Genomic DNA, 27,907 nt, shown 5'->3' with positions numbered 1-27,907 from the left:
GCGCTTCCTGTGCAGCCCTGTGTGGAACGCGTGGTATCGCGCCCCGGTGGTCTGCGGGCCGGACAGCGTCGCTGCTCGCCGCGGGGGCCTGGCGGCCCGTTTTGCGGCTGTACGGTGGTGTTTTGAAAGGCCTCTTGTCGGGCCGCGCGGGGCCCTAGCCGACCCTCACCATGTTGGTGCTGTTTGAGACGTCCGTTGGCTACGCCATCTTTAAGGTAGGTGGGCTGTTGAGCCGTATTTGGAAGAACTCTGGTGCTGAGCAGGCGACGGGAGGTAAAGACACTGAAGAAGAGGCTCAAACGACTCTGGATCTTGTGGATAGTTTTTAAAGCCTCCAAGGCTCGGAAAAGGGGTGAAAAGCCCGAGAGCTCGGTGAACACGTGGTCCCGCCACTTGGGGGGCCTACCCGTCCTGTTCCGAAGGCTTGATCCCGTTGGAGAGATGGGCAGGAGTCGTATTAAAGAGTTCTGCAGATGACGGTGTGGAGTGGGGGTTTTAGTTTAGCTGTTACGGTGCTGGTGATGGGGCCCAGGCCTGGCACGTGCTTGGCTTGGGCTGTCACTGAACGCCGCACGTGCCTACGCGCAGATTTTAAATGTGAGTGTTCTTGGGAGCGATCGGAAGCTGATATAATTTGTCCTCGTTACTGTACGGAGACTAGATTGTGAGAAGGCAAGAAAAGGATGTATTTGGCATGATGAGGTTGCTTGGATTCAAGTCGTGGAGGGAAACATGTTGAAAGTAGAAATGACTGCTGAAGGGTTAAATGAGCCTTTTTTTTTTTTAAGTTTAAGGAACATGCTTAATTACGAAGGGTTTTAGGCACTCAGGGTTTCCAGTTTCTGCTGTGAGGCATGCTTCTACTGGTGTAGTGATGAAATTGAGTAAATCGGGTAGTAAGTTTTGGGGGGAAAGCTGCTGGTGATAGAAAATTGGGGCAGGGTTTCTTTTTTGTTGTTTCTTTTAAAAAATTGTTATGGCCAGGCGCCGGTGCCTCACGCCTATAAACGTAGCTACTCAGGAGGCTGAGATCTGAGGATCCGGTTCAAAGCCAGCTCTGGCAGGAAAGTATGAGACTCTTCAATTAACGACCAGAAAACCGGAAGTGGCGCTGTGGCTCAAGTGGTAGAGCGCTCGCCCTGAGCCGAAGAGCTCAGGACTGTGCCCAGAACCGAGTACAAGCCCCATAACAGACAAAGAAAACCCAAACCTTTCTTTACCATGGGAATATGGCTTAATGGTAGAGTGCTTGCCTACCATGCAGAAGCCCTGGGTTCCTTTTCCCCAGTGCCAAAAAGCTGAAAGTGGCCCAAGGGCTCAAGTGGTAAGCCTTGAGCAAAAGACGCTCAGGGATAGTGCCCAGACCCTGAGTTCAAATCCCAGGCCTGGGAAAGAAAAATGTTACAAAGATGATATACAGAGGGGTTGGGTAATAAGTACACTTATTTTTTCATGTCACTTCCCTTGCACTCTCCCAGTTTGGGTTGTTTGTTTTTTGGTGGTGGTTGTGGGGCTTGAACTCTGGGCCTGGTCACTGTTTCAAGGCAAGTGCTCTACCACTTAAGCCACAGCACCACTTCCGGTTTTCTGGTGGTTTATTGGTGATAAGTCTCACAGACTTTCTTGCTCGGCCTGGCTTTAAACCAGGATCCTCAGTTTTCAGCCTCCTGCGTAGCTACCTTTACAGGCATGAGCCAACCAGCACCAGGCTTCTCCCAGATTTTCCCTCCCATCCCCACACACAAGTTGTTTAGTTCATTTCAGCATAATGCCTAGTGGGCACCACTGCTACAACTGTTCACCCATTTTTGTGCCCCCATTTAGGCTCCCAAAGACAGATAATTGTTTTTTTGTTTTGTTTTGTCCATCCATGGGGCTTGAACTCTGGGCCTAGGTGCTGTCCCTCAGTTCTTCAGCTCAAAGCAAGCACTCGACCACTACTTGAGCCACAGCGCCACTTCTGGCTTTTTGGTGGAGAATTGGAGAATTCTCCAATTGGAGAAGCTAACAGATTTAACTGCTTGGGCTGGCTTCAAACCTCTATAGATCTTAGCCTTCTGAGTAGCTAGGATTGACTATACTATTATGTGCCCAGTCAGGCGCTGGTGGCTCACACCTGTAACCCTTGCTACTCAGCAGGCTGAGATCTAAGGGTCTTGGTTCAAAGCCAGGCAGGAAAGTCTAGAAAACTGGAAGTGGTGCTGTAGCTGAAATTGTGGAAGAGCTTACGTACAGTGCCCAGGCCTGGAGTTCAAGCCCCATGACTGACAAAAAAAAAATGTAACCATGTATACCTAAAATATGTTTAGGGGGAAAAAAACTTAAAATATTTTCTTGTAGGTTCTGAATGAGAAGAAACTTCAGGAGGTTGATAGCTTGTGGAAAGAATTTGAAACTCCAGAGAAAGCAAATAAAATGTAAGTAATTTTCAAACTTAATGTTGTTTTTTTACTCCCCCCCCCCATTTGTGTATGCTATATTCTGGTTTTTGTTTTGAAATGTTTTGTTTTGAAACTTTTTTCTTTTTTTTTTCTTCAAGTAACATGGGCCATCTGAACTAACTAACTTGTATTAGCTCAAACTAGAGAGGGCAGCTCCTTAAAATATTTTATAGAATATTTGAAATCACAATTGTGAATTAAGTATAAACTTAATGCAAACCATGGAAGTGTAATTGATTTATTGTTTAAATTATTTTAGCGCATATTTTTGATACTCTAACTTCAGAGGTGGGTTTTGTGTGTGTGTGTGTGTGTGTTTAATGTTGGTTGTGGGGCTTGAATTGCAGGCCTAAGCACTGTCCCTGAGCTTTTTACTCAGGGTTAACACTCTACCACTTTGAGCAATAGTGCTGCTTGCAGATTTGTGATAGATAATTGGAGATGAGAGTGTCATGGACTTTCCTGCCTGCATTTGTTTTGTTTGGTTTTTGTTTGTGTTTTTTTTTTTTTTTTTTGGGTCCAGTCCTGGGGCCTGAACTCTGGGCTTGGGCGCTGTCCCTCAGCTCTTCAGCTCAAGGCTAGCGCTCTACCACTTGAGCCACAGCGCCACTTCTGGCTTTTTTCTTTTTGCTTATGTGGTGCAGAGGAATGGAACCCAGGGCCTCAGGCATGCAAGGCAAGCGCCAACTTCCCAGCCCTGGTTTTTTTTTTAAACTGTATGTTTTTGTCTTTTCTTTTTTGGTACTGGGGATTGAACCCAGGACGTTGCACTTTGCTAGGCAAGCGCTTTGCCACTGAGCTACATCTCAGCCCCCTGCATTTGTTTTGAACTGCGATCCTCAGATATCAGTCTCCTGAGTCAATAGGATTACAGGCATGAACCACCAGCACCCAGCTTCACAGTACTTTTTTTTTTGTCAGTCGTGGGGCTTGAACTCGGCTTGGGTGTTGTCCCTGAGCTCTTCACCTCAAGGCTAGTGCTCTACCACTTGACCCACAGCACCAGCTTTTTCTGTTTTATGTGGTGCTGAGGGATAGAACCTAGGGCCTCATGAACGCAAAGCAAGCACTCTACCACTTATTTTGGTGTCTGTGTTTATATAAATATTGGGAGACATAAGTAAATGTGACTTTAGAAATGTTGGCAGGGTAGGAAAGAACAAGATGAAATTGTTACTTTTTTTCCTTAAATCTTTGGCAACTATACAGCATGTTTCCTTGCCCAGTGAAAGAATCTAGTTTAGACAACACTAGTTTAGGCAAATAGAGGACTACTGTTTCTTAAAGAGTTAAATGGTTTTCTGGATTAATCTGGTTAATTGTTGTCAATGATGTATTCCTGTTGGAACTGAATTTAAGTGATCTGACTCAAAAATTCGTCACTACCACTGAGACAACAATGAATTAACGATTTCTGCATTTCTTTTTTGGGGGGAGGGGGATCTGGCCGTGGAGCCTGAACTCTGGGCCTGGGCACTGTCCCTCAGCTCTTCAGCTCAAGGCTAGTGCTCTACCACTTGAGCCACAGCACCACTCCTGGCTTTTTTCTTTTTGCTTATGTGGTGCTGAGGAATCCAACCGAGGGCTTCATGCATGCAAGGCAAGCGCTCTACCACTGAGCCACCTTCCCAGGGGCACTGTCCCTCAGCTCTTCAGCTCAACGCTAACACTCTATCACTTGAGCTACAGTGCCACTTCCAGTTTTCTGGTGGTTTATTGGAGATAAGAGTTTCACAGACTTTCTTGCCTGGGCTGGCTTTGAACTGTGATCCTCAGATCTCAGCCTCCTGAGTAGCTAGGATTACAGGCATGAGCCACCAGCACCCAGCATGCACCCTGATTTTCAATTGCAGGCAGGTTTCTTTTATTAATATATAGTAGAAACACTCAACATTTCTTTACCAGCTGTGTAACTTTTGGAAGATCATTGTGCCATGCATAACAACTTTTCTTTTTTTACATTTTAGAGTAAAGCTAAAACATTTTGAGAAATTTCAGGATACAGCAGAAGCATTAGCAGGTAAAGTAACAGATTAGATGTGATGCTTTTTTTTCTCTATTTTAAAATCATGCTGATTTGTTTTCCTTATTTACAAACATAGTTGCCTGAGTTAACCTGACTCAATGTTGTCAATGATGCATTCTCATTAAAAACTGAATTTAAGTGATAACAACTCATTCGTCACTACCACTGAGACAACATTTGAGTTAGCTTTTTTCACCATAGGGCTGGTTCCCCCCACAATGTGATGAGAGGTGAGAAGTGATTAAGTTGATCTCCCTGTGGATACCAACAGCATAATGCTGAAGCACAGTTCAGTAAAAGCTGTCCTACAGAGGACCAAGGTAATGTGGTCAAGTACACAGCTCTGATAATTTTAGTCGAAGGGTAAGGTTGAGAATAGCCAGGATTCACAGTTGAAGAAATAATAACTAATATAAAGCTCTCTGGGAGTATAGTATACATTTTTAGTTCAGAAAAGCACATTAATATTACCAAAATGGTAGGAAAGCTAGTAGAAGAGTTTGGATTTTTTTTTTTAACACACAAACTAAGGGGTGCATAGGAGTTTTGTTTATATAAAGGAGCATCATCTTCACACACTTCAGTGATTTAGAGAAATAGATGATTTAAATATCCTTCAACTAGATTTCATGATAAGCCAACAAAATTATAGGGTTTGCCAACAAGAAGTGACTTGAATATGCTTGATTATGTGTATATCAAAATGGGATGGGGAGATAAATTCTGTGTCACAAATCAGCCAGTTACGCAGGGCACTGGTGGCTCACGCCTGTAATCCTAGCTACTCAGGAGACTGAGATCTGAGGATCACAGTTCAAAGCCAACCAGGGCACGAAAGTCTTTGAGATACTTTTTTTTGGGGGGGGGGGGTCGGTTGTGGGGCTTGAACTCTGGGTGTCGGCGCTGTCCCTGTGCTTCAGCTCAAGATGAACACTCTACCACTTGAGCCACAGCGCCACTTCTGGTTTTCTGGTGGTTTATTGGAGATAAGAGTCTCACAGACTTTGCTGCTAAGGCTGGCTTTGCACCTCAATCCTCAGATCTCAGCCTCCTGAGTAGCTAGGATAGGTGCCTAGCTTGTCTGTGAGACTCTTATCTCCAATAAACCACAAGTTAGGTAAGGATGTACCAGGTATAAATGAGTTGTTTTTTGTTGTCGGTCATGGGGCCTGGGCACTGTCCCTCAGCTCTTCAGCTCAAGGTTAGCATTCTACCACTTGAGCCACAGTGCCACTTCCAGCTTTTTTTTCTGCTTAGATGGTGCTGGGGAATCAAATCCAGGGCCTCATGCATGCAAGGCAAGCACTCTACCACTGAGCCACCTTCCCAGCCCTACAAATGATTTTTTTTTTTTTAATCAGTGGTGGGGCTTGAACTCTTTTTTAATCAGTGGTTGGGCTTGGGCACTGTCCCTGCACTCTTCAGCTCAAGGCAAACACTACCACTAGAGCCACTTCCGGTTTTCTAGTGTTTATTGGAGATAAGAGTCTCATGGACTCCTGCCAGGACTGGCTTTGAACCGAGATCCTCAGATCTCGCTAGGCGCCTGACTAACAAATGATTTTTGTTAATAAACTGTAGGGAGAATGCATGATGCTCAGTATGAAAACTGGGGATGCATTTAACTATGTTAGACTGGTATCCTTGCAGAGGATTAAGCAATGGGGCCAGCTTGTTTTTTTTATTATAATTTTTTATTGAGATTAAGTGACTACATTTCACAAGTTTCACAGTATTGTAAGATTGTGATACTTAGTTAAAGTCAGAAACACATTTTAACTTTCACAGGGCAAATTGTTATCTTGGTCTATAAGGTCTGTGAATTCTAGAAGCTTTGATAATACAAATATTTAGTCCATGTTGGGTGATACATACATTTTCCTTCTGTTTAGTGTTTGCTGTTCCCTCCTTCCCTGTCTTCCCTTATTTTTTATTTTATTACTAAGTAGTTGTGCAAAGTTTAGCATTCCCTAAGTTGGGTTATGAGTACAGTGCTTTTTAAAAATTATTTTATTGTTGTAAAGGTGAGGTACAGAGGGATTATAATTAACGAGTCAGGTGATGAGTACATTTTCTTTGTGCAGTATCTTCTGTTTCCTCAGTGCTTCTTGATCATTCTTGATCATTCTCCCATTTTTTACCTCCCATCCCTACCCTCAAGTTACATACTTCAGTTTTTACATAGTGTACTTGAATATAATGAATGTATTTGTACTCCTCCCCGTCTCAAATGTGTTTGATTTTTGGTATTTATTAGTTGTTTAGAGGAGTTACAGAGTATAACATTCTTTTTTGGGGGGAGGGAGGTTGTATATCTTGAATTCTGGGCCTGGATGCTGTCCCTGAGCTCTTCAGTTCAAGGCTAGTACTCTACCACTTGAGCTACAGTGCCACTTCAGTTTTCTGTGGTTAATTGGAAATGAGTCTTAGGGACTTCCCTACCCGGGATGGCTTTGAAGGATGATCCTCAGATCTCAGCCTCCTGAGTAGCTAAGATTACAGGTGTGAGCCACACACACCCGGAAAATATATCATTCTTTAGTTTGTGTATATTTGCGTAAAACTCTGTACATAACATTCATAATTTAGAATCCAGCTTCCATATAGGAGAGAAAACATGTTCTGTATGTCTTTGTGGCTGACTTCATTTAACATAATTTTTCTAGGACTACCCATTTTCCTGCAAATGACAATATTATTCTTTTAATCAATGAGTAAAAGTCTGTTGTGTATATGTACCACTTTGATTGACCCACTCATGCATTGTAGTACTTCTGGCTGTTTCCTTCACTTGGCTATTGTGAATAGTGAAGCAATGAACATGGATGTGCATGTATCTTTATCATATCCTAATTAGTAATGTTCTAGATAAATGCCCAAGAGTGAGTATTCCTGGATCAGAGGGTAGTTTATTTTATTTTATGTTGAGTTTTTTGAGGAATCTCCAACCCACCTTTCAAAGTAGCTGCACTAGTTTATATTCCCACCAACAGTGCAATAGGGTTCCCTCTTCCAGCTCCTCCAGCATTTGATGGCTAATCTTACTGGGGTGACATGGAATCACAATGTTTTGATTTGCATTTCCTCATGTGGAGTCTATTTAGCTCCTTTTCCATTTATTGGGGTATTAATTGGAGTAATTTCTTGGCTCCTTGAATATTCTGGATATTAGACCCCTCTCATTTTGACATACATAATTATTTTCAAGGCTCTTGTTGGTAGAGCTAAAGATCTCTCATTCTGTAGGCTGCCTTTTTTAGCTTAGTAACTGTCCTTTGCTATGTAGAAACTTGGGTTGAGTCTCATATTTGTCAAGCCCCTGGAACTATCCTCAGAAGGTTCCTGCCTATGACAATAAGTTTTAATGTTTTTCCTACTCTTTATAATAGTTTCAAGGTTTCAGGTCTCTGTTGTTGAGGTCTATGATCCATTTTTAGTTGATCTTAGTACAAGGTGGCAGGGATCAGTTTCAGTCTTTACATATATGGATGTCCAGTTTTCCAACACTATTTGTTGAAGAGGCTGTCTCATTTCCAACTTGTATTTTTTGCCAGTTTATTTTTATATAAATGGTAGGGCTCCTTCATCAACACATCAGTAAACAGCCTCTTAACTGCTATAAGCATAACTATAGTAATGTACAGGAGAATTATTTTGGATAAACTTGGTAAAATCTCATGCAAGACTGAATTAGCTCTCTTCCAACTCTAGGGGGCATTGTTGACATAGATTGTGGTATAGCCAACTCCTGGATTTGTGAAGCATTGCTGCATTCCTTGCTCCAAGTAGCCTCTTCTGGACTGACTTTGTGCCAAAAAAAAATGTATCAGTCAGCCTTTCACAACTGGGAAAAATACTTGAGAAAAATCAACTTTAAAGAGGAAAGACATTTTGCATCAAAATTTTGAAGATTCTATTTGTGTGGCTGCTCAGCTTGGTTGGTTTTGGGACCTGTGGTAAAGCTAAACCTCATTGTAGAAAGTATGTGATAGAACCAGGGTGCTCAACTAATGCAGGGGAAGAAAAAGGTCAAGGGCCTGGTGTGCCCTTCAAGGTCACACTTCAGTGACTAAACTTCCCTCTACCAGGTCCATCTCCTGACAGTGTAACAGCTTTGGATGGAACTGTTCACCAATGAGGCTTTGGGGGATATTATGCTCCAAACTTTGATCAGTTCTTATTAAACATTAAATGGATAAGCCTGTTTGCCTGTGCACAAACCACAATTATTTATTTATTTATGTATTTATTTATTGCACATTCTTTATTGTGATTAAGTAATTACATAATTTCACAAATTTCACAGTATTGTGGGATAGTGATGCTTAAAGTCACAAACACATTCTAACTTTCATGGGGCAAATTGTCTAAGTTTATGAGTTCTATGAGCTTTGACAATACAGTTATTTCTTCCACATTGGGTAATATGTACATTTCTTTACTTTTGCATAGCATCAACTGTTTCCTCTTTCCCTCCCTCCCATTGCTGCCATTGAGTTGCTTAGTTCATTTTGATCAATGTCCAGTGCAGCTGATGGGTCCCACTGTTGTATGTTTTTCCCTGATTCCTTTTTTTTGGGGGGGGGGGGTCCGGTCGTGGGGCCTGAACTCTGGGCCTGGGCGCTGTCCCTCAGCTCTTCAGCTCAAGGCTAGTGCTCTACCACTTGAGCCACAGTGCCACTTCCGGCTTTTTTCTTTTTGCTTATGTGGTGCTGAGGAATCGAACCCAGGACCTTGAGCATGCAAGGCAAGCGCTCTACCACTGAGCCACCTTCCCAGCCCCTCCGATTCCTTTTAGTTCTGTGCCCTCCTCCTAGTTTCCCTTTGGTGTGCACATATATACCATATATGTGATCAGCTGCATGGGGTTATTTAGTAGTGATTCGACCAGATGAGTAGGGGTCCTTTGTTTCTCGTCTTGTTAACTGTCGTATCACCTTATGTTTTTGGTTGAACATCCACTTATCAGGGAGACCATGCGCCATCTGTCTCCTTGCTCTTGCCTTACCTTTCAACATGATTTTTTCTAGTTCCATGCATTTTCCTGCAAATGCCATTATTTTGTCCTTTCTAATGGCTGCATAATATTCCATTGAAAACACATTTATTTTTAATTTTTGTTGGTTGTAGTTCTTGAACTCAGGGCCTGGGGTCTGTGCTCTGTTCCTGAGCTCTTTTGCTCAAGTCTAGCACTTTCCTACAGTCACAGTGCCACTTCTGGTTTTTGGTGTTTAATTAGAGATAAGAGTTTCACAGCCTTTTCTGTCTGGGCTGGCTTTGAATCAGTATCTGGCTACAAAACACATTTTTAATATTAATAGCTGATGGATCGATCACACAGTGGTACTCAGAATTATTCTTATTTTAAAATGGTTACTTAATCTTTTGATACAGTCATGAGGTAGGTTTTTATTTTTATTCCTTTTTTTTTTTTTCTGTTTGTCTGGTATTTGGTCTTGAACTCAGCTTCATTTCTTGCTTGGCTTTTTCTATGAAAGCTGGTGTAAGATGGGCCTTAGTGGCTCACACCCAGGAGACTGAGATCTAAGGATAGTGGTTCATGGCCAGCCCAGACAGAAATTAACCACCTGCGTGAGTGCCTTGAGCAAAAAGCCCAGAGGGGTGGCGTAGCGTAGCTGGTGCTCTACTATTTAAGCTATGCCTCCAGTCCAGCATTTTATTAGTTACTTGGAGATGATATGCCTAAGCTGGCTTCAGATCTCAGCCTCTGTCTCCAGATTTCAGCTAACTTTCAGTGTTACAGGCATGAGCTATCTGTTTTGGTGCCAGTCCTAGTGCTTGAACTAGGGCCTGGAGTCAGCTCTTTATCTTTTTCACTCAAGGCTAGTACTCCCGTCACAGGAGAGCTACTGCTCCACTTCTAGATTTTTGGTGCTTAATTAGAGATAAGAGTCACAGACTTTCCTGCCTGGACTGTCTTCAAACTGTGATCCTCAGATTTTCAGCTTCCTGAGTAGCTAGAATTATAGTGTGAGCTCCTAGTGCCTGGGTAGGCAATTGTTTGTAATGGAGGAATTTTTTTTGTTTTTATTTTTATTTCTTTTGGTGCTAGAGATCAGACTCCAAACTTAGCATATTGTAGGCAAACCTTCTACCATTGAGTTAGGTTCTTAGCCTAGAGCTTTAAAACTCTGAAAAGGGAGCTGGGAAGGTGGCTCAGTGGTAGAGTGCTTGCCTTGCATGCATGAGACCCTGGGTTTGATTCCTCAGCACCACATAAGCAAAAAGAAAAAAGCTGGAAGTGGTGCTGTGGCTCAAGTGGTAGGGACAGCGCCCAGGCCCAGAGTTCAGGCCCCATGACTGGACCGCCTGCCGCCCCACCCCCACCCCCCACCCCCCGCAAAAAAAAAAACTCTGAAAAGGAAGACTGTTGTAAGGAATCAATATATTAAATGTTAAGAGTTTACAACTGAATATCTGGGCATAGTGATACACCTATAATTTCAGCAAAGAGGATTGCAAATTCCAGGTCAGCAAAGACCCTCTGCTAGGAAGGAAGAAACAACATAGCAAAAGTAACATGAATTCTAGCAGCTTATATATGTAGATACTTGAAAGAGTTGTGTTATAGCCAGATGCCTCTGCCCTCACCTTTAATGTTCCCAGGTAACATAGAGTGAACTTGTAATTCAAATGGCTAGAACTGGGATTAGGAACCAAAGTCAGTACCTGGATCATATTGCAACGTGTTTTAATATAGAAATAGTGACAAACCTTCCTGCCATGGATATTTAACCTCATGCAAGTGCAGGGAGGCATTAGTTCTACTTGAGTTTTGAAAACAAGCAAGTTTTTCATTGCAAAGTGTTTATATCAAAGGCTGGTGGATTCAATATTAGTAGAGAAAATGTCATATATTGTAGCAGTCTTCAGATCTCAGCTTCCTTAGTAGCTAGGACTCTAATTAGAGTGCCCAGTTGTGCTATCAGTTTTGATGTGATTGTTACATACACTGAGCATTTTGTTTCAGAAGAGATGTTCAATTGAAGCCTTTGAAAGGAAATACTTGTCTTACTGTAAATTTTAAATAAGCTAAGCTCTTAGTTAAAATTAAGTTGGTGAGTAAATATTTTATCTTTTCCTTCTTCTTAAAAAGCATTCACAGCCCTCATGGAGGGCAAAATGAATAAGCAGCTGAAGAAAGTTTTGAAGAAAATTGTAAAAGAAGCCCATGAACCTCTGGCAGTGGCTGATGCTAAACTGGGAGGGGTTATAAAGGTAAAATCTGGGGCTGTGGATATTCAGTGGTAAAAGTTAATTCTTTTATTTTATTATTATATGCTTATTAGTGAAATCTCATACAGCAAAGTAACTACAACTCTCAACCTTTACAATTTGTCTAAAGTCCTCACTTATACTTGGTCTTTGTTCGACTAAGCCACTAATAATGAATTCACACCAGAATTGGCAGAACCAAGCACATACAGATATGTGTAGAAAAAACAGATGAACAAAGACATAAAAATTACCTTTAACCCTGTTCCTTATATAATCTGCTAATACTGTGTATTTTCTGCTGTAATTTTAGCCATATTTTTCTTTTAGTAAAGATGTATTTATAGAGTGTATAATATTACATATATATTTGGGACTATTTAAGGAATACTAATATTTATCTGTAGGTAAAGGACCTAAGGATTGGGACTTTTTTTAAATTTTATTTTATTTGTGAACATATTGTACAGAGGGGTTACAATTACATGGGCAGGATAATGCGTACATTTCTTTCTTTTTTTGTCGGTTGTGGGGCTTGAACTCTGGGCCTGGGTGCTGTCCTTCAGCTCTTCAGCTCAAGGCGAGTGTTCTACCACTTGAGCTACAGCGCCACTTCCGGTTTTCTGGTGGTTTATTGGAGATAGGAGTCTCACGGTCTCTCCTGCCCGGGCTGGCTTTGAACCACGATCCTCAGATCTCAGCCTCCTGAGTAGCTAGGATTACAGGCCTGAGCCACCAGCACCCGGCTTGCATACATTTCTTGCAAGCATTGCAGCCTCCTCCTTTGTTTACCCTTCACATCCCTTCCCAGCCTCCCCCCTCCCCCAAGGATTGGGACTTTTGAGTAAAGTCTTTTAGTGTGTTAAATTACCCTTAGTTACAATATTACATAATGTCACGTAGCAAAAGCCCCTCTCAGTCCAGCTCACAGAAGTAAAACTAGGTGAAATTTGGTATTCATGTTGCTTCTAGGAAGGTTTCAGATTTGACTTACAGCAACAGTGTACCTAAGTGTTTTTGTTTTTGTTTTTGTTTTTTTTTGTTGTTGTTGTTTTTCTATTGATTCTTTTGTGTGTGTGCTGGTGTTAGGACTTAAATTCAGGATCTGGGCACTGCCCTTGCTTTTTTGTTCAAGGCTAGCACTCTACCACTAGAGCTACAATGCCACTTCCAGCCTTTTCTGTTTATGTGGTACTAAGGAATCGAACCCAGGGCTTCATGTGTGCCAGGCAAGCACTCAACCACTAAACCACATTCCCATCCTCTGAGCTTCTTTTGCTCAAGGCTAGCACTCTAACACTTGAGCCATAGCTCTACTTCTGAATTTTTTTGTGCTATAAACTGGAGATATGACTCTCACAGACTTTTCCTGCCTGGCCTGGCTTTGACCCGGGATTTTAAGATCTCAGCTTCCACCTGGCACTTGTGGCTCACACCTATAATCCTAGCTACTCAGAAGACTTGAGATCTGAGGATCACAGTTCAAAGCCAGCCCGAGCAGGAAAGTCCGTGAGACTTATATCCAATAAACGACTAGAAAACTGGAAGTAGCATTGTGACTCAAGTGGTAGAGCACTTGCCTTATCTGAAAAACTGAGGGAGAGCTCCCAGGCCCAGAAGTTCAAGCCCCATTATCAACAACAACAACAAAATCTCAGCCTCTTGAGTAGCTAGGATTATAGGCATGCCAGACTTATCTAAGTTTTATTTTTTACTTTTGTTTATTTACTTTTTTTTTTTTTTTTTTGCTGGTCGTGGACCTAAGCTCTGGGCCTAGGCGCTGTCCCTCAGCTCTTCAGCTCAAGGTGAGCGCTCTACCGCTTGAGCCACAGTGCCACTTCCAGCTTTTTCTGTTTATGTGGTGCTGAGGAATCGAACCCAGGGCCTCAGGCATGCAAGGCAAGCACTCTACCACTGAGCCACCTTCCCAGCCCTATTTACTTATTTTTGTTGTTGTTGTTGGTCATTTTTCGTTTATTGGAGACTCTTTTATCTCCAATAAACCACTAGAAAACCGGAAATGGTGCTGTGGCTCAAGTGGTAGAGCACTCGCCTTGAACTGAAGATTACATGGACAGCGCACAAGCACAGAGTTCAAGCCCACGACCGCCTCCCCCCCCCCCCAAAAAAAAAAAAAAAGAGTCTCATAGACTCCTGCCGGGGCTGGTTTTAAACCATGATCCTCAGCTTTCAGTCTCCTGAGTAGCTAGGATTACAGGTGTGAGCCATTGGCACTGGCCTCTTAAATTTATTTTTTAAGTAGTTGTACAAAGAAGTTTCACATGTCAGGTTATGAGTACAGTGCAGCTTGATCAGTGGCACTCATTCTATCATTCCTCCCCGTATTCCTCTCCTATCCCTATCCTTGTTGCATAGTTCAGTTTCTAAGTGTTCTTTATTTTTATTTTTTGGGGGGGGTCTGGTCATGGGGCCTGGGTGCTGTCCCTCAGCTCTTCAGCTCAAGGCTAGCGCTCTACTATTTGAGCCACAGCGCCACTTCCGGCTTTTTTCTTTTTGCTTATGTGGTGCTGAGGGATCGAACCCAGGGCCTCACGCATGCGTGAGGCCCTGGGTTCGATTCCTCAGCACCACATAAGCAGAAAAAGCCAAAAGTGGCTCTGTGGCTCAAGTTGTAGAACGCTAGCCTTGAGCTGAAGACCTGAGAGACAGTGCCTACTGAAGCCCAGAGTTCAGGCCCCACGACCGACAAAAAAAAAAGATAATAGAAATTTATAGTTTGAGAAGTATCAATAATATTTTAATATGCAAAATAATTTCAAGAAAACCATTTTTCATTTAATAAAAATGTTTTGTAGGAAAAGCTGAATCTGAGTTGTATCCATAGTCCTGTTGTTAATGAACTTATGAGAGGAATCCGATCACAAATGGATGGATTAATCCCAGGGGTTGAGCCACGAGAAATGTCAGCCATGTGTCTTGGATTGGCCCACAGGTGAGAAAATCAGTTTTTAAAAATAGATTGTATAATAATGCTATGAAGATGATCATATTGTTATGCAGAAACTGGTGCTGAAGATGAATTGTTTCACTCTGGTTTTTAGTAAACATTTAGAATTAGGCACTAGTGGCTCACACTTACAGTCCTAGCTACTCACAATGCTGAGATCAGAGGTTTGAGGTTCACAGCCAGCTGTGGCAAGAAAGTCTTAGGGCACACACTCCTCTTCCAATTATTCATCAGTGTGCCATATTGAAAGTGTGGCTCAAAGGGATAGTGCGCCAGCCATTAGTAGAAAAATCTAAATGAGTACTAGCAAGAAAGAGGAGTGCAAAATGAAGTATATTAAACCTAATGTGTTTATCAAGAGTTTCCTTAGGGTATACGTGCTATGCTATGGGCAGAGGACTGACATTCTGTGGAATTACACTAAAAATTGCATTTTGTAAAGAAAGTAGAAGTATTATGGTTAGACTAATACCCTAAGCAACTCTGTAACCAAGAGCACTATTAAAAATAACAAAAAATGGTTCTAATTAACACAGTTTGAGCTAGGTATGCCTCTAATCTAGCAGTCAGGAGGCCAATGCAAGATTTCCTAGTTTCTTAAGCTAGGGTAAAAGTGCCATTGTTTCCTGAAATTAAAGAGCAAGCATACATTGAATAACTACAGTAAACAAAAGTCTGCATGTCCAAAGGTGAGTACAAGGTAATTAAATACTGACACTGTTGAGCAACAGAAAAGAAAGCAAAATATTCTAGGTTAATAAGAAGTCTGGTTTTGTTTTGTTTTTGTTTTTACACAGTTGTAGGGCTTGAAACCATGGCCTAGATACTGCTCTGAGCATTTTTTTAAACCACAGCTCTACTTCTGATTTTTAGTGAATTAGAGATAAAAAGCCTCAGGTACTTTTCCTGCCTGGACTAGCTTTGAACTTGAGTCCTCAGATCTCACCCCCCAGAGTAGTTAGGATTACAGGTGTGAGCCACCATCACCTGGCTGTCAGAGTTTTGAAGAGTTTTGTTTTTGCCAGTCCTAGGGCCTGCATGAACTCAGGGATTGCCCTTGTCCCTTTTGTGCTCAAGGCTACTGTTGTACCACTTGAGCCACTGCTCTACTTCCTGTGGGTATGTGTGGATGTGGGGGGGTGTGACTTAAGTCTCACAGACTTTCCTGCCTGGGTTGGGCTCAAACCACAAGGCTTCGGGCTACCACTTGTGGCTTTTTCTTATTGGAGATGAGAGTCATGGATTTTCCTGCCTGGGCTGGCTTCAAACCATGATGTGATCCTCATCTAGCCTCCTGAGTACTAGAATTAAAGGCTGGCTTAAGAGTCATATTTTAGCTGTAAGAACAGGGAGGGATAAATTTAATATCAGTTAGATAGGCCCAGAGTTCAAGCCCCAGAACCAACCAAAAAAAGAAACTTTTTGTTTTGGATGCTATGGTGCTAATTTTATTCTGTCTTTTTCTCTCCAGCTTGTCTCGATACCGACTGAAATTTAGTGCTGATAAAGTAGACACAATGATTGTTCAGGCAATTTGTAAGTATACTATATACTATATGACAAAATCTGATGTTTCTTGTTTTTTGATTTGTTACTATTGAGACTTGTTATTCTTCTTAATAAAAGAGAAAGATGAACTAGAACTTTAATAAGTGTAGAAGAGGGCTGGGAAGGTGGCTCAGTGGTAGAGCGCTTGCCTTGCATGCATGAGGCCCTGGAAGTATAGAAGAAAACAGGGAAACTACCCATAAGTTGACTTGTTGGAATAATGTGAATCACATTATTAGTAATTTGGCTTTTTAATTTTTTTCTTTTTTGGTTGGTCGTGGGGCTTGAACTCTGGGCCAGAACACTGTCCCTCAGCTCTTCAGCTCAAGGCTAGTGCTCTAGTACTTGAGCCCCAGAGTTTTCTAGTGGTTTATTGGAGATAAGAGTCTTACCGAAGCCGGGCGCTGGTGGCTCACGCCTGTAATCCTAGCTACTCAGGAGGCTGAGATCTGAGGATCTCGGTTCAAAGCCAGCCCAGGCAGGAGAGACCGTGAGACTCCTATCTCCAATAAACCACCAGAAAACCGGAAGTGGCACTGTAGCTCAAGTGGTAGAGCGCTGGCCTTGAGCTGAAGAGCTGAGGGACAGCGCCCAGGCCCAGGGTTCAAGCCCCACGACCGACCAAAAAAAAAAAAAAAAAAAGAGTCTTACCGACTTTCCTGCCCAGGCTGGCTTTGATCCTCAGATCTCAATCTCCTGAGCAGCTAGGATTACAGGCATGAGCCACTGATGCTTTTTAATTTTTATCCCATGTCAAAGCATCACACTTCCACCATTATAATACACTCAAAAGACTTGAAACTAGCACTCAGTCTCTTGTGCTACTGTAGCCACACTCATAACAGTATCATGTACAGTAGCCAAAGATGGCAGAAAAAGTAATATTCATTAATGTATGAACGTATAAGCAAAAGCTTTGATTGTATCATAATAAAGTTTGCTAGGCAGACATTCATTGAAATGAAATTCTCATGCATACTACAATGTGGATAAACTTTGAAACAAACCAAACTGGGCCAGGCACAGCAGCTCTTTCCTATAATCCTATCTACTTAGGAAGCTGATTAGGAGTTGGGTCTGAAGTCGGCCCAGGCAGGAAAGTCTGTGAGACTCTTAGGTCCACTGAAAGCACCAAAAAAGCTGGAAGACCAGTGACTAACCTTGAGCACTAAAGCTCAGGGACAGTGTCCAGGCCTGGAGTTCAGTCCCCAGGACTGGCAACAGAAAACCCAAGCTTATAACAAATGAAATATTTCACTTCTGTGAGGAGGTACATAGATAGAATATGCAAATCTACGTAAAGGCAAATCTGTTATATCTTAAATAATAAAACACCTTTTCTTAATATACTTTTATTTCTGTTTTTTAATCTACTCTAGCCTTATTGGATGACTTGGATAAAGAACTGAACAACTACATTATGCGATGTAGGGAGTGGTATGGTTGGCATTTCCCTGAATTAGGAAAAATTATTTCAGATAATTTGACATACTGCAAGTGTTTACAAAAAGTTGGTAAGTATTTATTCTTCATAATTGGTTATAGCCCAAAACATGAATAATAGTAATTATTTCTCTGAGATTCTTAGGCACTCTGCCAATTGAAATACACCTCTAGTTCAGCTAGTTAACTGGAGATAGAAAGTTTATAGGTTTGGGAAGTAAATCCATGTATGTCAAATGCATTTTAATTTTGGTTTTGATGACCTATCTAATAAGTTACCTAGTTTTCTTTTTCTTGCTTGGTTGGCTCTTGCTCATGGCTAGTTGCCATGGCTTGAGCCATCTTCCACATCCAACTTTTTGTTAATTTATTAGAATTAAGAATGTCATGGGTTTGTCTGTTGGATTTGTCTTTCCTAGCTAATGCTGAACTTTCATAGCAGATCTCATCCTCCTGAGTAGCTAGAATAATAGACATGAGCTCTCAGTGCCTGGCTTAACTTGTTGGGGAGCATTTTCTTACTTGACTAATTTTTTTTTTTGAAAAGGGATGGTTGGGAGAAATTTTTCTTATCTAATATACAACCTTCACATAAGGAAAGCTAATGGATTTATCTTGTTCACTTTGTTTTGTTTAGGCATCTTTTCATTGGCTCATGCTTCTTTTTCTTTTGACTATTTGATGGGTTTTATATTATTTGTTGAAGAATGATTCTCCCTCATCCTCTGCAAACATTCCATAGGTGATAGGAGGAACTATGCTTCTGCCACACTTTCTGAATTACTGCCGGAGGAAGTAGAAGCTGAAGTGAAAGCTGCTGCAGAGATATCTATGGGAACGGAGGTTTCTGAAGAAGATATTTGCAACATTCTGCATCTTTGCACACAGGTAAACGACACCTGTATAGAATATGTTGTCTTTCCAGCTCCTTTATAATTGTCTGATGGCAATGATGATTTTTATGCTCTGTTCACCTGAAAGCAAATATGAGGGTATTCAGTCACTACCTCATCTGATGCCATCTTATGTGTCTGTGTAGTTGTGGGGGAATACAAAAGTTGAGTAATTTGTATGATTAGCATTATTATCTGAATAGTGACCTAATACAATTTACAGAACTATAAAAGCTAGATATTCAAGGAGGCTGAGATTGGAGAATCCATCTTCAAAGCCAACCTCGGCAGACAAATCATACTTACCTCCATTTAACTATCAAAAAGCAGAAGTGTGGCTCATGGTAGGGCCCCAAGCTTGAGCAGAGAAGCTTGGGAAACCGTATGGCCCAGAGTTGAAGCCCCAGTAACGGCACCAAAAGGTAACATTTGAAAGTGTGACACATTTGAATTTTATATTTATAGGCCATGATCTTTTATCTCAAAATTTAAAGATGTAGTTATCTAGTAATCCTAGAGAAGAGGAAAAAATAGAATTGTATGACTAACATACTATCTGTAGAAAATACTGTAAATGATTGTGTACACTATCCTAATAAAATCCTCAGGATATTTTATAGGAAACAAACACCAAACTGTTTTCAAGTTGTTTTTATTGAGACAGGATCTCACTGTGTGCCTAGGCTGGCTTGAACATCTTAAGTTTAAATGATCCTCTGTCTGAGCCTTCTGAATAACTGGGACTGTAAGTTATAGCACCTAGTTGAGCTATTAGAATCCAGTGTTTTATTAGAGTTGAATTCTACACTGATTTTTAATTTTATTCCTTATATTAGGTGATTGAAATCTCTGAATATAGAACCCAGCTGTATGAATATTTGCAGAATCGAATGATGGCCATTGCACCCAATGTTACAGTCATGGTTGGAGAATTAGTTGGAGCACGGCTTATTGCTCATGCAGGTAACAGTTTTGATGTAATATACAAGTGAATATTTGAAGTTTGGTGTTTTTAATCTTTCACTGTCCTTACTAAAGACTAAGGACCAAGTGTTCAATGATGATGTTTATTTGTTTGCCTGATTTCCCTTTGGATAATGAAGGCATCTTTAGTCACTACCTCTTCTGAGACACTTGTGCTCCACTGTCAAAATGGTAAAATTAGCATATTTTGGGGGGGAGGGCCTGGATTGACTTCAAACCAGAATTCTCAGTTCTCAGCCTCTTCAGTTGCTAGGATTAATATGATCAGCTTAACCTCTATTTTGTCATAGACATCTACCACACATACCTTTTGTTGTGTGAAGAGCCCCAAAGCACTTGGATTTTCAGGGTATTCAATACAAGATTCCTGTTATTGAGGCTATAGTATTATACTATATCTAATATTTATATATTATCATCTAATATTTATACACAGCATTTTGAAATTAGGTAACCTGGACGTACAATCTTTGTAACTGTTTTCTTTTGTAGGTTCTCTTTTGAATTTAGCTAAACATGCAGCTTCTACAGTTCAGATTCTTGGAGCAGAAAAGGCACTGTTTAGAGCCCTCAAGTCTAGGCGAGATACCCCTAAATATGGTCTCATCTATCATGCCTCACTAGTAGGCCAGACAAGTCCCAAAAACAAAGGAAAGGTGAGTTTTTCTGAAGTTGGGCTTTTTCTTTTTATATTAAAAAACCTTCACTTTGTTTTTATTCTGTAGTTAATTGAATATATTACCTTTTTGTTGTCTGTTTTGGATTTGAAGATGAAAAAGGTTTTTTTGTACCCTCAAATTTAGAAGAAGTGGTTTGTCTTACTACAAGCATGTGTCTGTGTTGTATGTGTGTGTACATACCAGTATTGGGGCTTGAATGCAGGATCTAGGCACTCTCCTTTAGCATTTTCGCTCAAGGGTGGTGCTCTCTCACAATAGTCACAGCTCCATTTCCAGCTTTTATGTGGACATAAGAACATCACTAACTTTTGCCTGAGCTGGCTTCAAACTGCAATCCTTAGATCTCAGCCTCTTGAGTGGCTACGGTTATACAAATGAGCCACCAGCACCATTTTCATAGTACTTTATGGATGGTAAATGGTGTGTGTGTTTGAACTAAGGACCTACTAGACATACATTCTCAATTATTGGAATTGAATTACTTTCTAGTACTTAACCTGTGCCTCGTACACCTAATATTATATATGATAAAGATAATCTGCTAACCACTTACAGTTATCAAATAATAGCATATACACTGGGCCGAATGCATAAGTAGACTTCACTGAATCCTTTAATAACTAGATGTAGAGATCTATTTTGTTAGTGGCAAAAGTGAGGTTTAGACAAATACAGATTCTGAAATTAAATAGATTTTAGTTCTTTAGTTTTCTTTGCTGGTCCCAGGGCTTGAGGTCAGGGCCTGGGTGCTGTCTGCTAGCCTCGTTTTGTTCTAGGCTAGTGTTCTGCTACTTGAGCCCCAGGGCTACTTCTGGTTTTCTGGTTGTTAATTGGAGATAAGATTCTCAGACTGTTCTGCCCAAGCTGTCTTCAAACCATGATCCTCAAGTCAGCTTTCTGAGTAGCTAGGATTACAGGTTTGTGGCATTGGTGCCCAGCTTTGATTTCAGTTTTGTAAGATACATAAACTAATGGTTAAACAAAATTCATGGCACAGTAGTGGAAATAAAATGAAACCAAAAGGGGCTGGAAAGGTGGCTCAGTGGTAGAGTGCTTGCCTTGCATGCACTCGATTCCTCAGCACCACATAAGCAGAAAAAGCGCTAACCTTGAGCTGAAGGGCTGGGGGACAGTGCCAGGCTTTGGGCACTGAAACCAAAAATATTTTAAGACTTAAACTTACTCTGGACAACCTTGAGATAGAAACATGAATATTAAAACATGCTGGGCGCCGTTGGCTCACTCCTGTAATCCTAGCTACTCAGGAGGCTGAGATCCGAGGATTGCGGTTCAAAGCCAGCCCAGGCAGGAAAGTCTGTGAGACTCTTATTTCCAATAAACTACTAGAAAACGGGAAGTGGCACTGTGGCTCAAGTGGTAGAGTGCTTGCCTTGAGCTTAAGAGTGTAGGAACAGCACCCAGGCCCAGAGTTCAATCCCTATGACCAACCAAAAAAAAAAATCCTGATTTTAATGTCCTCAATAAGTCTTGATATGGTGATTATAGCTGCTGTATTGAGAGAATTTTCCAAATATAAAGGTTTGACTGCCTCGGAATTGATGCTTCCTGTTAGATTTCTCGGATGCTGGCAGCCAAAACCGCTTTGGCTATTCGTTATGATGCTTTTGGTGAAGATTCCAGTTCTGCTATGGGAGTTGAGAACAGAGCCAAATTAGAGGCCAGATTGAGAAGCTTGGAGGACAGAGGGGTAAGACCACATCCTGCTTATTACAGATTACTTGTCAAAAGGTCTTAAATGTGAGCAGTTTCATGAAGGTAGTAGCATAGTTTATTACTTTGTGGAACATTTTGTTATGTGTATTACATATTTTTGTACCTTGTTAACAGCTTCTCTCATATTTAAAGTATGTTAAAATGTTTTGACATTAAGATATAACTATAGAGTAACAATTAAGTATTAGTAATTGTCATTCTTTTTAGATAAGAAAAATAAGTGGATCAGGAAAGGCGTTAGCAAGAGCAGAAAAGTATGAACACAAAAGGTAAGTACATTTTAGAGAGCATGAACAGGTTTTCATTTGAATATTAATTACTGAGAAATTTTTATCAAAAAATACACAACTCTGTCTCATACTGGTAGTGGTAGCTCATGAGCTCATGCCTATAAATCCTGGCTACCCAGAAGGGCAAGATATAAAGAACAGATTCAAAGCCAGCCTGGGTAGGAAAGTCTGTGAGACTCTTCTTTTTTTGGTCGGTCATGGAGCCTGAACGATGGGCCTGGGTGCTGTCTCTCAGCTCTTTAGCTCAAGGCTAGCACTCTACCACTTGAGTCACAGATCCACTTCTGGCTTTTTCTATGATTAATTGAGATACGTGGCTAGGATTATATGTGTGAGCCATCACCTCCCATGCCCAATTAAACAGTAGAAAACCAGAATTGGCAATATGGCTCAACGCTGTAGAGCACTAGCCTTGAGCAAAAAAGGCTCAGGGCCAGCACCCAGGCCTTGAGTTCAGGTCTACAACCAACCAAAAAAAGCCAGAATTACAAATATGGTCCAAATGGTAGTGTGCCTGGCATAAACATAACAAAATTGTGAAACATTGAGTTCAAGTTTCAGTACTATCACACATAAAGACATATCCTTTACTGTCACAAAAGATTTGTGTGTATTAAAGTGCTGTGGTTTTAGTTTAGTAATGCTTGATTAATACTAGTGAAGGTTCAGGAGATGGAAATAGAGTGATTTGATTATAACTTGGGCTTTATCTCAACTGAGGCTTGCCTTCTGCGTGGGATATATCTGATCTGCATATTTTAGGCTTCCTATTGTAGCTAGTGACAGGAATCAAAACATGCCCAGTTTCCATTTACATAAAGGAATTCCATGGTCTTTCAACCTAGGCTGACTTGGAATGATGATCCTTCCAAATTCAGTTTGCTAAGCAGCTTAACTTTTTATCCTGGTTACCTGGGTCTGATTCAGGACCCCAAGTGGCACCCCTTCCATTTGAGTCTTGTGTGTTTCCTTTTCTGCTGTGTCTGGTTCTGAATGACTATCTTTCTGGAGTAATAAGGATTAGAGGCTTGAGTCCCTGGCCTTCAACTAACTTTTGTTTGTTTGGTTTTTTTATTTTATTTTTTATTTTTGTCAATTATGGGGCTTGAATTCTTTTTTTTTTTTTTTTTTGTCGGTTGTGGGACTTGAACTCTGGGCCTGGGCGCTGTCCCTCAGCTCTTCAGCTCAAGGTGAGCGTTCTACCACTTAGCTACAGTGCCACTTCCGGTTTTCTGGTGGTTTATTGGAGATAGGAGTCTCACGGTCTCTCCTGCCCGGGCTGGCTTTGAACCGAGATCCTCAGATCTCAGCCTCCTGAGTAGCTAGGATTACAGCATGAGCCACCAGCGCCTGGCAGGCTTGAACTCTTGAGCTCTGTCCTTCAGCTCAAGGCTAGCACCACTTGAGCCACAGCTCCACTTCGGTTTTCGGTTGGTTCATTAGAGATAAAGAGTTTCATAAAAGCTTTTCCTGCCTCGTATGGCTTTCAACCACGATCCTCAGATTTCAACTTCTTGAGTATATAGGATTATAGACATGAGCCACTGTCGCCTTTTACTTTTTATATTTTACATATTTTCAAGTTTCACCATAGACAAATATTACATTTTTCTTTTTGTATATTTATTTGACAAATGTGGATCTTTGTTCTTTAAGTCAAATGATGGTAGCCTGTAAATGTTATAGGGTATAGACTGAAGTTACTTACAGGTCTGCTTACAAAACATGACTTACCTTTATTTGTATGTATAAAACAACAATTTTTGAGTTTTTTCAGTTACAGATGATTTTAGGGATTTTCTATGATCTTTGGCTCTTTCAGTGAAGTGAAGACTTATGATCCTTCTGGTGATTCTACGCTTCCAACCTGTTCTAAAAAACGCAAAATAGAAGAGGTAGATAAAGAAGATGAAGTAATTGAGAAGAAAGCAAAAAAATCTAAGATTAAAGTTAAAGGTTAGTATGTATTAAGAACTTAGTTTTTTGGGTTTTGTTTGTTTGTTTGTTGGTTGGTCGTGGGGCCTGAACTCTGGGCCTGGGCTCTGTCCCTCAGCTCTTCAGTTGTAGGCTAGCGCTCTACCACTTGAGCCTCAGCCCCACTTCCGGCTTTTTCTGCTTATGTGGTGCTGAGGAATCAAACCGAGGGCCTCGTGTACTGAGATACCTTCCAGCCCCGAACTTAGTATTTTTTGAGACATGTCCTCCATTGCTTGCATTCGTGCAAAGTTAATGAGCTAATGGTATAAGTATGTACAGTCAAACATTTCAGTACGAGTACAGAGATTGCAATTTCTAATATGTGAGCTGTTTGGTAGTTAGACAAAAAGGAGTGAGAGTGATGGTTCACACCTAAATTCCTAGTTAAACTAGGGCTTGGGAGGAGGTCTGATAAAATCTGATTGTTGTATCTTTACATTTTTCTCTACTTAGCTGAAGAAGAGGAAGAAAATGTACTCATAGTAGAGGAGGAAACACCCGTAAAGAAGAAGAAGAAGAAAGATAAAAAGAAACACATTAAGGAAGAACCACTCTCTGAGGAGGAACCTTGCACCAGCACAGCAATTTCTGTATGGTTTTTGTTTGTTTGTTTTGGGGTCCATCATGGGGGCCTGAACTCTAGGCCTGGGCACTGTTCTTCAGCTCTTTACCTGAAAGCTAGCGTTCTCTACCACTTGAGGCACAGCACCACTTCTGGCTTTTTTTTGGCTTATGTGGTGTTGAAGAATCGAACCCAGGGCCTCATACATGCAAGGCAAGCACTCTATCACTGAGCCACCTTCCCAGCCCCCCATATGTTATTTTTAATATGAGTATTCTGTGTGTGGTCAGGGTCTCAGTGGTTTACTCCACCAGAAAGGAGCAGATCTTTGAATAAAGGGCTTTCTTTCATAGAGAAGTAAAATATAAAACTATGTGAATTATAAGGGCAATTTCCAAATTTTTCTACCTGAAAATGTATTTGCTTTGAGGAAGAAAATATGATCTGTTAAAGCTCACTATATTGGCATTGTTTTCTGCATTTTATTAGGGAAAGTTATTTATACAATTATAGTTTTTTTCAAAAGCGTTCTTCTGATTGTTTACAGACTCCAGAGAAAAAGAAGAAAAAGAAAAAAAAGAGAGACACTGAGGACTAATGAAGGGAACCATAAATCTGTCACTTGGACACTTCATGTTTATGACTCACTGAGAATTTACCAGAAGTGCTCTCCAAATACAGGAGTAGGCTGAATGAAAGTGATTAATCATCCATAGATTTTCAGACCTTTACATCTTGACATCAACTCAGTTAACTTTACCATGTCATCAATTCTTAGATGTGAAAATAAAATTATATTCTTTGTATATAAGGCAGTTCTGTGATCTCTTTACATTTTAGGTAGAGAATCTTGAGCCTGTAAATTTTGTTTGGCATTTGACGATTGTTTTCTGATCATTGCTAAAATGTGACTTCTTAGTGTTTAGTTTGAAGCTTCTCTTTAGAAGGTGGTGATCCCTGGGACCAAGTTGAGGACATTGTTGTTGTGTTTTTACTGCCTTTTTTGGACTTTCTGTTTAATCTTTCTGCTTATTTAAATAAAAATATGATTTTTGTTTTTAAATTTTAAAAGTAGATGTGCAGAAATTTTGGTATCCTTTCACAAAGAAAATACTGTCCTGTAACTTTAGTGCTCACTGTTCTTAAAAATTTGGCAAAATTTTTGTTTTCATGAAAGGCCTTAAAGTTGGTTGACAGGTATTCTACCCTGGAGTTCTGTTTTCATTCCAAGTAAAATCTTGTGATTTTGATTAGGCTACACTGAACCACTGTCCTGTGCATGCATCCATGCCTATCTTTTTATTAGTTGAAATGATCTAAGTTTTCATGTGAGCTGTCCTTGAACCACAATCTTCCTGGTCTTCTTAAATAGCTGAGAATATAGACATAAGCCTCTGTAACTGGCTGCAACAGAATAATTCTTAATTTATGTCTTTATTATTTGGGGGGAGGGTTCGCTCATGGGGCTTGAACTGTGGGCTTAGGCACTCTCCTTGAGCCCTTCAGTTCAAGGCAAGCACTCTTGAGCCACAATGTACCTTGGTTAATTGGAGATAAGAGTCTCAGGAGCTTTCCTTCCCTGGCTGGCTTTGAACCATAATCCTCAGATCTCAGCCTCCTAAGTAGCTAGGATTATAGGCATGAGCCTCTGGTGCCCAGCTATTTTTTTTTTTTAATTGTATTTTATTTTATTTGAGAACATACTGTACAGAGGGGCTACAATTACATGGGCAGGATAATGCATACATTTTGAACTCAGCCTGGGCGCTGTCCTTGTGCTCTTCAGCTCAAGGCGAGTGCTCTACCACTTGAGCTACAGCGGGCTGGCTTTGAACCACGATTCTCAGATCTCAGCCTCCTGAGTAGCTAGGATTACAGGTGTGAGCCACCGGCACCCTGCTTTTATTCTTTTAACTTAGAATTTGTGGTGCTGAGACTCAAACTCACTGCCTTGTATTGTGCCCCTAACTCAAATCACTTTATTTATTTGTTTGTTTATTTGCCAGTCCTGGGGCTTGAACGGCTCAAGGCTAACACTCTACCACTTGAGACACAGCCACAGTGCCAGCTCTTTCTGCTTATGTGGTATAGAGGAGTAGAACCCAGGCTTCATGCATGCTAGGCAAGGACTCTACCACTAAGCCACATTCTCAGTGTGTGCAGCACTCCCTCCTCCACCCCCCCCCCCTTTTTAAATTGTGAAAGTACCGAGGGGTTACAAATACATGGGCAAGCTAATGAGTACATTTCTTTTTGTGGGGGTGGGGGTGGGGGGTCTGGTCATGGGGCCTGAACTCTGGGCCTGGGCGCTGTCCCTCAGCTCCTCAGCTCAAGGCTAGTGCTCTACCACTTGAGCCACAGCGCCACTTCTGGCTTTTTTCTTTTTTGCTTATGTGGTGCTGAGGAATTGAACCCAGGGCCTCAGGCATGCAAGGCAAGTGCTCTACCACACTGAGCCACCTTCCCAGCCCCAAGTAATGGGTACATTTCTTATCAATCATTGTTGCCTTCTCCTTTGTTCCCCCCACCCCTTGTACATTTCATTGTTGCAATGGGTCCACCTGTATCCCTATTTAATAAACAATTTGTTTTTTTCCTTCCCTTCCACAAATACCAACATTAAATACAATGATAATGGGTTATACCGTGGGGGAGGGACATACAAAGCAACAAAAATAATCTTACATTAGAAGCAATCACAAGAAAGAAAACATTTGAATCCTTAACTTGGGGTTCATTTTCCAAGTCTTTCCATTTCCTAACAAATGGGCAATATCATTCTGCTGGAGGCATAGAATTCCATTGTGTATACCACATTTTCTTGATCCATTCATCTACTGAGGGGCATCTGGGTTGGTTCCATATCTTAGCTATGGTAAATAATGCTGCAATAAACAGTCGTGCTGGTAGCTTTAGTGTGGTCTTGTTTGTGAACATTTGGGTAAATGCTCAAAAGTGGGATTGCTGGGTCATAGGGGAGCTCTATGGAGTGTTTTGAGGAACCTCCATACTTTCCAAAGTGGTTGAACATGTTTATACTCCCACCAACAATGTAGTAAGGTTCTTTTCTATCTACATCCCCTCCAGCATCTGTTGTGTTAGAGTTCTTGATTATAGCCACCCCC

At 41.1% G+C, this 27,907-nt stretch overlaps 1 protein-coding gene and 4 non-coding genes across 7 annotated transcripts; all 5 read left to right on the top strand.

Annotated features, from left to right (window-relative positions):
- Nucleotides 1–6: 6 nt before the first annotated feature.
- On the top strand, nucleotides 7–26,244 carry Nop58 (NOP58 ribonucleoprotein). 3 transcript variants are annotated; one of them, XM_070019387.1, is made up of 15 exons: nucleotides 7–215; nucleotides 2,341–2,417; nucleotides 4,409–4,461; nucleotides 11,585–11,706; nucleotides 14,520–14,656; nucleotides 16,143–16,207; nucleotides 17,599–17,733; nucleotides 18,405–18,550; nucleotides 19,392–19,518; nucleotides 20,032–20,195; nucleotides 21,793–21,927; nucleotides 22,161–22,222; nucleotides 24,066–24,199; nucleotides 24,674–24,810; nucleotides 25,330–26,244. In XM_070019387.1, the coding sequence occupies exons 1-15, from the start codon at nucleotides 171–173 to the stop codon at nucleotides 25,378–25,380; spliced, it is 1,590 nt and encodes a 529-aa protein (XP_069875488.1). In that variant the 5' UTR covers nucleotides 7–170; the 3' UTR covers nucleotides 25,381–26,244. The 3 variants fall into 3 exon arrangements, with proteins under 3 accessions (XP_069875488.1, XP_069875489.1, XP_069875495.1); XM_070019394.1 differs by lacking the exon at nucleotides 7–215 and adding an exon at nucleotides 4,669–4,787 and having other exon boundaries at nucleotides 25,330–26,243; XM_070019388.1 differs by lacking the exon at nucleotides 4,409–4,461.
- On the top strand, nucleotides 3,757–3,845 carry LOC138835308 (small nucleolar RNA SNORD70). The gene has a single exon (XR_011374547.1). It is a non-coding gene; the product is annotated as a small nucleolar RNA SNORD70 (small nucleolar RNA).
- On the top strand, nucleotides 4,563–4,648 carry LOC138835316 (small nucleolar RNA SNORD70). Its single transcript, XR_011374551.1, has one exon. It is a non-coding gene; the product is annotated as a small nucleolar RNA SNORD70 (small nucleolar RNA).
- Nucleotides 18,604–18,686, top strand: LOC138835422 (small nucleolar RNA SNORD11B). The gene has a single exon (XR_011374611.1). It is a non-coding gene; the product is annotated as a small nucleolar RNA SNORD11B (small nucleolar RNA).
- On the top strand, nucleotides 19,606–19,689 carry LOC138835414 (small nucleolar RNA SNORD11). The gene has a single exon (XR_011374605.1). It is a non-coding gene; the product is annotated as a small nucleolar RNA SNORD11 (small nucleolar RNA).
- Nucleotides 26,245–27,907: the final 1,663 nt, after the last annotated feature.

The sequence above is a fragment of the Dipodomys merriami genome, unplaced genomic scaffold, assembly GCF_024711535.1.
Source record: "Dipodomys merriami isolate MVZ:Mamm:240054 unplaced genomic scaffold, mDipMer1.0.p SCAF_1, whole genome shotgun sequence".
NCBI lineage: Eukaryota > Metazoa > Chordata > Mammalia > Rodentia > Heteromyidae > Dipodomys > Dipodomys merriami.
This window is presented reverse-complemented; position numbering and strand designations above follow the sequence as displayed.

What these genes read in the sequence shown, in the direction of transcription:
- Nop58 (XM_070019387.1), top strand. Translation starts at nt 171, where the DNA reads ATGTTGGTGCTGTTTGAGACGTCCGTTGGCTACGCCATCTTTAAG. An exon ending in AATGATTGTTCAGGCAATTT is followed by an intron (nt 16,208 to 17,598) that starts GTAAGTATACTA and finishes AATCTACTCTAG; the next exon opens with CCTTATTGGATGACTTGGAT. An exon ending in GCACCAGCACAGCAATTTCT is followed by an intron (nt 24,811 to 25,329) that starts GTATGGTTTTTG and finishes GATTGTTTACAG; the next exon opens with ACTCCAGAGAAAAAGAAGAA.